This window comes from Tympanuchus pallidicinctus, unplaced genomic scaffold, assembly GCF_026119805.1.
Source record: "Tympanuchus pallidicinctus isolate F22 unplaced genomic scaffold, pur_lepc_1.0 scaffold16, whole genome shotgun sequence".
NCBI lineage: Eukaryota > Metazoa > Chordata > Aves > Galliformes > Phasianidae > Tympanuchus > Tympanuchus pallidicinctus.
The window spans coordinates 14,024,763-14,033,902 of record NW_026294679.1 but is presented as its reverse complement, the minus strand read 5'-3'; the positions used below and the strand labels follow the sequence as shown (position 1 = coordinate 14,033,902).

Below are 9,140 nucleotides of genomic sequence, written 5' to 3'. Positions count from 1 at the left end.
TGTTACTGAAAATCTTTATACTGCTTATTGCCAGAAGGTAGGAGGATGTTCTTGGACAAAGGACCACATTGTACAAACTCTCCTTTTATAGTCTTTAGCCATCTGTTAGTGGCTGGGACAGGAAATTAGATAGATACTATACGTTGGAGATAGAGTACTGGACCTTTGATCAGATCCTGTATGGTATTCATGTGTTTTCTTAATAGCCTGAACTGTTTTGTACATTGAGCACTTAAGAAATTATTTTTGTTGTCTCCATGATGGTTCTTTCTGCTCTTCAGTAAAATACAGAATCACAGAATCACAAGATTGGAAACGACCTGCAAGATCATCCAGTCCAACCACCCTCCCATTCCTATTAGTACCACAAGCTACTAAACCATCTCTCATAGCTCCTCATCCAGGCACCTCTTGAACACTGCCAGGGACGGCGACTCCACCACTTCCCTGGGCAGCCATTCCAGTACCTGACCACTCTCTGAGATAAAAAGTTTTCCCTAATGTCCAACCTAAACCTCCTCTGGTATAACTTCTGGCCGTTTCCTCGGGTCCTACTATTTGCCTGGGAGAAGAGGCCAGACCCTTTTGCACCACAACCTCCCTTCAGGAAGTTATACAGTGCAATGAGGTCTTCCCTGAGCCTCCTCTTCTCCAGGCTGAACAATCCCAGCTCCCTCAGCCGCTCCTCATAAGACTTGTGCTCCAGACCCTTCACCAGTTTCGTTGCCCTTCTCTGGACACACTCCAGGGCCTCAATGTCTTTCTTGTACTGAGGGGCCCAAAACTGAACACAGTACTCGAGGTGCGGCCTCACCAGTGCTGAGTAGAGGGGGATGATCACCTCCCTGCTCCTGCTGGCCACACTATTTCTAATGCAGGCCAGGATGCTGTTGGCCCTCTTGGCCACCTGGGCACACTGTCGGCTCATGTTCAGCCGAGCATCAACCAACACCCCCAGGTCACTTTCCTCTTCAGAGTCATCCAACCACTCATCCCCAAGCCTGTAACACTGCATGGGGTTGTTGTGGCCAAAGTGCAGGACCCGATACTTGGCCCTGTTAAACCTCATTCCATTCACCTCAGCCCAGTGATCCAGCTTATCTAGATCCCTCTGCAGGGCCTCCCTGCCCTCAGGCAGGTCGACACCACCTCCCAACTTGGTGTCATCTGCAAACTTACTCAGGGTACACTCAATCCCTTCATCTAAGTCATCAATGAAGATATTAAACAGGATGGGCCCCAGTACCGACCCCTGGGGGACACCACTTGAAACAGGTCTCCAGCTAAACTTCACTCCATTGACCACCACCCCGTTGAGCACGGCCCTCCAGCCAGTTCCTTATCCAACGATAATACCCAACATATATGTATGTTTATTCTAGACATGTATACTTAGCATATTTACAGTTATCATGAGATATCCTGATGTTGCCTTTATACAATATGATACACAGTTATGTAGCAAAATTAAAATTCATTCTACACCTGCGTGTTATCCTTAAAGAACTCTGGAGTTCTTACTGATACCAAGAAATTTAAAAAGCTCAGAGGTGTCCATTTTTAAATATTTATGTTTCATTCTTTTACACCGCTTATGTTTCATCCATGAATGTATTGTATCTTCCATGTAAGTCATTTAATTTACTTCCAGGTGTAGGAAAAAGAAACACTGATTAATAATGAAGTCACCAGTCCTGTGTTCACTGAGAAAATAATTTGTATTCTCCAATTCATCTTCCAGGTTTGCTTTGGAAAGGATAATCTAAGAAAACAATTTCCTGGTTGGCATATATTAGGAGTGTACTCATACTTTAGTGAGTTGAACAGTGGGACAAAGTGGGCTTGAACCTTTGCAAGGCTATTTCTTTGAGTTCATTCTATTTGTTTTAAAGAAAATATCAAATCCTCTTTCCCAGACCAAATTGACTGAATATTCCTAAACTGCCTGCTCCAAGCCACAGTCAGCCCACTACTCCACAGACTTCTTCTCTAAGCTTTTTTCAGGATTCCAGGGGGAAATTCAAAAAAATTCCTGTCCATATTCTCTCTCTCTTTTTTTTTTTTCCCTAGACTTCCTGGGGCAAGAGGTGGGGGGAGGCCGTAGGTATATTACAGAGGTTACAGGCACCTAAATCTTCATAAAAATAGATGGGAATTAAAAATTTATTCCACTGTATGGCAATGTCCTTTTGCTATGGCAAGTCTTTGGGGGTATTTGAGCAATAGCTAGATATATCAGTTTCAGCTTCCAAAACATAAGTAATTCTTATGAACACCTTAAAGGAGTTGTTCCTTTGTAAGCAGGACATGGGAATTCCATAGATCAATTAATAACTGTATGGATATGTAAGCAGGAGATTTATCACTTTAATAACAGCATGTATATTCACATCTGAGATCTATCACTGTGTCACACAGCTTTATTGCAGCCAAAGGCTGGTTAAGATTTTGAGGGGTTGTAGAATAGTCCTGCTAGAAGGACGACCTATTAACAGAGATTAATCTTTCTTCAGCAGCATAAAAAGTCCAGTTTCTTTGAGTAAAGCAGTAATTATACATATTGAGAAAGCTTTGTCTTTCAGAGATCCAAACCATGTCATTCTGTACCAGCAGTACAAAACATATCTAGGTTTCTCTCTTAGGTACTTGTTCTTTGGCTTTAATTTGATGTTAGCTTTTTTTATATATTAGCTGTGTCTGCATGTTTATGTCCTACATATATAGCCTTAATTTTTTTCACTTGTATTTATTTCCTGCTTAAAACAGCAAAAACACTCCACCCACTTCTGAACTGGATTTTTCAAGCTTTTGTTTTGCACAGAGACATGTAATTGTGTTTGGGGTTTAGAGACTACAGTCATTCCAGCCACTTGTTTCTGCAAAGGAGCATAATGACTTCTTACATCTATCTTAAATGAAGAGAGACAGCTATACCCCAGAGCTGCAGTGAGGTTTATCTGACCCATAATTTTACAGCATTATAAACCACACTTCAGCTGAAACTTCAGGGCTAGCAAAACAATAAAGATCTTGGTTCAGCACTGCGATATAGTGGGTTTTCCTCCTGGTGATGTCATTTCTGTTGCTCTAGAGGTAGGAAATGCATTGAGATTTTTGAAAGGCTTTTGCTCTTTACTCTTTGGCTAATTGAGCAGCTTCAGGAGGATGTTCAGAGTTTGTATACTATATGCACCAGACTTGTATGCACACTGATTAAGCTACATACTCAGGTTGCGTACAGATAGTTTTGGAATGTGGGTGAGAAAAGTACAAATGCAATTTTAGTTACAATCTGCTGAGTCAGTAGAATGCCCAGCTCAGCTGGACTAGGAATTTGGAATGATGTCTATTGGATCATCTTGGCACTGGAACAGACTGCCCAGAGAAGTTATGGATGCCCCTCCCCTGGAGGCACTCAAGGTCAGGTGGGGCCCTGGACCCTAATTCAGTGGATTGCAATCAGTCCATGGCAGGGGAGTTGGAATTGGATGGGCTTTGAGGTCCCTATCAACCTATGCCATTCTATGATCTTAAACTTTGCTGTGACTATTCATTAACCTTTCCTATTATCTGTGTTTTCTTTCATTTGCTCATTGCATCTGGTGATACAAACTAGAGCTGCACAATGGCCATGAGTGAGAATGTTTAATACCAAGGGCAATTTTAAAAAACAAAAACAGAGTATATAGCAAAGTATTTCTGCTTCAAAAATTAACTATGTTCATCTGGAATGCCCTCAGTAATCCTTCTGCAATAGAATTACCTTATTTTCTTTAAAAAACCTTTGGTCATCTCAGAAAACTATTGAAGTAGTCTCAGTAACTTACTTACGCCTTATCACTTTGCTATTAATATGGATTTCTAACAGTCTGTGAGGAAAAAGTCATTTCATGGTAATTAAGAGGTCAGGAATTACAATTCTTAATTAAAAAATAAACATCAACTCTTTCTAAGATTGGTATTGCATATTCTAGGCCCTGAGGCCTTCATAAGATAAATTCCATGCAAGTTTTATGCAAATTGAAATCCACGTTTGTCTAGGTAATTTCACTTTGTTATAAAGCTGCTACAAAAATGTCTTTTGAGAACATGGAAGCACTGAGTCAAATTCACTCTTAATGAACTCTAGTGAGTGGAGTACAGAAAGACAGATTTGCACCGTTATTTTTCAGATGTTTAATTCACTTTAAAATTAATTGAAAATCAAGACAAAAGACACCCTTTATGACTTGAGTATTAGTCAGTGCTTCAGACTGAAACAAATAATCATGGTTCAACTGAAACCACAGTTTCTGCGTAGCGGTCAGAATCAGTCATAAATCAGAGCAATGTCTTGAACCTTAGTGGATGAATAATGGTGACCAGACTTTGAATGTTCAGTCAGAAATCAAGCAAATGTTATATGGCTTTCAGGCCACGAATACGTCACATAACTGTACTACCATCATCTGCTTTAATTTCATCAAATCAGTATTAATCCTATCATGACATAATCTTCCTTCAAGTAATTCTTTTCCAGAAGAAATCTAGAAAACTTTGGATTTTATTATTTAATAAACCACTATTATTAGGAACTTTATGTGAAATACACTGAATCCCTAGAGAAATGAAATCCTCAGTGAATGAAATCCTACCATGTTGAAGGAAATAGCAAAATTTCTTTGATTTTTATGTGATCAAGATTTAATCTAAAGTCTTTTGCAGAAGTGTGCCAAGAACAAATGTCTAGATATGACAGCACTGAAACTCAAAGTGATCCACAATGTTAACACCAAAATAACTTGAAATATTTCCAATGCTTCTTTGTCCAAACAAATTCATGTACTGCAGGAACTATGCATCCGTATGTGATAAATCTGTCCCTCTTATAATACCAGCAAGCATCAGGAAGGATGTTAAGCATCTCTTAGAATCACAGAGTTATATTTGAATAAATAAAAACAATAGAATGTTTCCAGGCTTTGAAATTTTGAATAGTTTTATAGGTACATAGCTCCACAGAATATCACTGCACTGACTCATTACTGCAATTGTCCATGCAATTGAATTCTGTGATTAGGAATCTGGAGAATTTCCAAAAATGCTTGGAGTAGGTGAAAAGCACTGAAAATAGGTCCTCTCTCTTCCCAAATTAGCCACGTTGATTTTATTCTGAATCATGGCCTTAAGCCATTTGTAAACAAGAGATCTTACACAGAAGATACACTTGGATTTTCACTTGGAATTCTTGGAACATGGGAATGCTGAGTTATGGTTTGAAGCAGTGGTTGAGAACCTGGTGGGAAGGCAGGACCAATGCATGGAAGCTCAGGTGCGTGCAATGTACCTGAGTGACCAGAAGGAGTGGAGTCAGGAGCCACTCCTTCCCAGACCTCATTTAAGGGTTGGCAGTGGAAGTGAAAGCAACCTGCTGGAGATCTCCATGTATCTGAGGCCTTCTGAAGGTAAGCACCTTCTTTCCTTTGTTTCTCTGTGAATGGCTGCTGCATTTGGATGCATGGTCTCTTCCTGGAGCCTAGGATTTCACCATCCTGCTGTCATTGCTGTACTTTCCATCACATTACAGTGTTACATATAGTGTTACAGATAGTCATACAGGTTCTTCAACTCTACTTTTTAGTTATGCTGCACTTTTATCCCTCTCATACAAACATATTGATAACCCATCTGCTACCTCACAGAACTGTGGGGGTTGGAAGGGGCGTCAAGAGATCGTTGAGACAAACTCCCTGCTTAAAAAAGTTTCCCTGCAATAGGTCACATTCGTAGGTGTCCAAAATGGGTCTTGCATATACTTACAGGAAGAGACTCCACAGCCTCTATGGGTGGCCTCTTCTAATGCTCCATCATCCTTACTGTAAAGTTGTTCTTCGTGTTCATCTGGAATTTCCTATGTTCAAGTTTTAGGCCGTTTCTATTTCTTCTTGTCCTATCAAATTAAATACCTCATTAAATACCTGTGCTTTTTCCGGTTTAATACTAGATGGCTGGAAGCAGGCATCTTTATACTGGTAAATATTTAAATGGAAGAGATTAAGACTGGTATCAAAATTTGCATGATTTCTCTTACTAAGAAAGTGCTGTGTCAAGTAACAGGGTAACTTTGTTTGATTTTAAAAGTTAAAATTCAATATCAGTTTTACCTATGAACATAGGTTCATAACTTACAGTATATATGGCTTATAATATGTGGGAAGCCTGTGAATTAATGCTGTGAGAGTTCAGAATTGTGAGGAAAATAAGAAACATTTGAAAAAGAAGGCAATTAATTTTTTTCTCTACAGGATGCAACAAATATCATAAAGAAAAAGAAAAATCAGCTGTAATTCTCAAGTGTTATTGTACCAAATGTGTAGTGTAACTGTAATCATTCAAGTATGAAACCCAGAGATTTTAGCCCTGCTATCAGTACAAATCACAATGCAACCTCAGCTGTGGAGTTGCAAGTAATTACTCTTGTTACTTGTATACAAAATCTACAGGATAATGGAAAAGAAAAACAACAAAAAACATCTCATTTTCCTTTCCTCACACAGCTTGAATGATTATCTAATGAAGGATTTGTGACAATTTGGGGGACCTCTCTAAATGCAGCTTCTAAATTCTGTTTGATGCTGAGGAATCTCTATATATAGCTGTGTCAGGTTGAAAATACTTGCTTCCACAAGAGGTGATGGGAGAAATTTTTGCTCCTGGCACATGATCAAGAAAGAATTGGTGATCTACTCAAATGGAATCATTTGAAGCATGCAGATGCTAACAGGTAGGCAAACTTGGTTTGTGGACGAGGTAAGGAAGTAATAAATAGGTGATGAACCACCTGTTCTACACGAACTTAATTGCCTGATTATGGAGCTGTCTAGGAAGACATGAGGCTGGAAGAAGTGTTTCTTGCTTGGTGTTGTACGTTATGTATAACTAGTAGTATTACAGGAGCAGCTGGCCATGTAAGACTTTAATGTGTTTATAGAGTGGAAAAACAGGAATGTCAATATGTTTCTTGTAGATCTTTGCTTAACATCTATCCCAAAAACCTTAAAATCAAAGCTATTGCTTATTTATTCCTGCTGTGGACTAACTCTAGGTCCAGTGTGCCCCAAGTTTAAACAAATCTATGTGAAAGAACTCAGAAAGCCCCTTGCTCAGCCAACTGGTGCTGGGTAACCAGGAGAGGAGTCAGCGGTGCTGCAGAGCTGGAGCAGCAGGGGATTGCGTACAGAGGGCTGCTTCTTGCAACTGGTCGGTCGCTTGTCTGCCCTGCGCCGGGGGGTTTGGGCTACTTGTAGCCCGCTCCTGATGAAGTGATGGCGGCCGCACAGAGGTTAAGTGGCCTTTTTGCCCTCAGTGTTCTTGCGTCGCCCGTCTCTCCTTGGCAGGGGGCAGCTCGGGGATGTCGCGGCCGCCCTCCGCGCCTGGGCGTCTGCCTGGCTGCGGGCACAGTGAGCCCGTCACCGCTGCTGTACCCCCGAGAGGTGAGGGATCTCCCCGGGAACCTGCGGCGCGCTGCCTGTAACCCGACACAGCGTTGAGTCTCCGCTGCGCGCGGGCTGAGGCACGCGAGCCGCGGCCGCTAAGAGCAGACGGTGCTACGAGCGGGCGGCTCCTGAATGCGGCGGGCCACCGGCAGCTTCCCCCCGGGCAGCGGGGGCTGAACTCCGGGCGAAAAGAGCCGCGCGCTCCCACCCCCTCCCAGCTCCGCTCCTTTCGGCGTGCCTCCTCCTCTGGTCACCGGACTGATGAATTAATCATGATGTGGCTGCTGTTAATGCATTTATGCGGAGCGGGCTGTGCCGCCGGATCGCGGCGTAGCGGGGTGAGGGAGTGAGGAGAGCTCTGCCAGCCGTGCGGAGTCGAGGCAGCGGCCGCAGCCGCAGAGCTCTCCATGGCTTCGGAGGAGGTAATGGGAGTCGGGACTCGCCCCCTCTTTCCCCGGCGTTCGGGGAAGGGGCAGGGCTGCGGGTGGGGGCGCGGTGCTGGCCGGGAGGGAGCAGAAAGCGTGCGGTACCGCGGAGAACGTTTCCCCCGCTATGTAGCGCTCTGTCGGCGCAACTGCGAGAGCCGGGCTCACTTTTGTCACTGCTGATGCTGTCAAAAACGCTGTGGCTTCAGCGGTAACGACGCGGAGCTCCCTCCCTCCGGCAGCCCGCCGGGTCACCGCTCCGAGCGAGACGTTAACTGCTGGTAATCCATTAGCTTCGTGCTCCCCGCTTGCGCGAGAGTGATGAAGACTCGCTAATTAATTTACATGCGAGGAAATTATCTCCGAGGAAGGAGAAATACCCCCTTGCACCTGCTCCGTCGAGACTTGCCATCTGAATCTGGAGGAGAGCTATAAATCATGTAAAGTGTTGGCGGTGGAGTCGGCTTCTGAGAGCTGTAGGATTATGTATCCAAATGCTGAATTTATATTTCCCACTAGGAAAAGACTGACGCTCAGGTCAGATAAAAGCTACATCATTTCATTTAAAGCCAAACTGTACTTGTTTATTGTAATTCTAAGGTGGATTTTCCTTTGGAAAGTACTGTCAGAACATGTAATGATTTACACATTACAGCCTGAGATCTCTGGCAGACTTTGGAAGTGGCTGGCAGTGTGAGGATGATGTTTTAGATTATTTTTGCTTTACATGGGTAGACTTAGAATAGCTAGGCTGCTATGTTTTACTTTTAGCTTATGGTTTGTACAAAATTCTGGCATGCAGAAGAGAGAAAACTTGGACTGGGGAGACAACAACTTACATTGAGAGTGCTGACTTTCTCAACTACAGCAGCCAGAATCTGTGTGATGTCTGCTTTGATTATTTCCATCCTTTGAGAAAATGGTTAAAACATGATAAGCTGCTTCCAAGAGTTCTGCTTACTGCCTCTGAGCCAGTACCAGAACAGCTCTTGGCACTTGTCTGTTAGAGGAGCTGAATTGAGGAGAACTACTGTTCAGTAGGAATCTTGGTGTTAAGCATACTTATTGTTGAGGCAAGTGTTTCTTTTGTAAATCAGAAAATGGGGTTTTCAGAGTGATGAGATCATGATTTCATATTGCAAGATTTATTAATAATTTAGTTTCATGGCACAAGTGAATTTTGCAGTGTTCGGATAGTTTTGTTGCTGGGAAAACTAGACTGAGGCTTTGTAATTTCTGA

At 42.6% G+C, this 9,140-nt stretch overlaps 1 protein-coding gene across 4 annotated transcripts in view; it reads left to right on the top strand.

The window, feature by feature from the left end:
- Positions 1 to 1,315: 1,315 nt before the first annotated feature.
- LOC128077745 (heparan sulfate glucosamine 3-O-sulfotransferase 1-like) overlaps positions 1,316 to 9,140 on the top strand; it is a 47,931-nt gene continuing 40,106 nt past the window's right edge. The window contains exons 1-2 of one of the 4 annotated variants that reach the window (XR_008205166.1): positions 5,376 to 5,444; positions 6,537 to 6,763. Coding sequence is in view for 1 of the 4 variants with exons in the window: in XM_052677252.1 (XP_052533212.1) it covers positions 5,300 to 5,444 (145 nt within the window). In the remaining 3 variants the exon portion in view is untranslated. Of the gene's footprint in view, positions 5,445 to 6,536; positions 6,764 to 7,549; positions 7,898 to 8,009; positions 8,438 to 9,140 lie in introns of those variants that run through there. The other 3 variants (XM_052677252.1, XM_052677253.1, XM_052677254.1) reach the window with 3 other exon arrangements.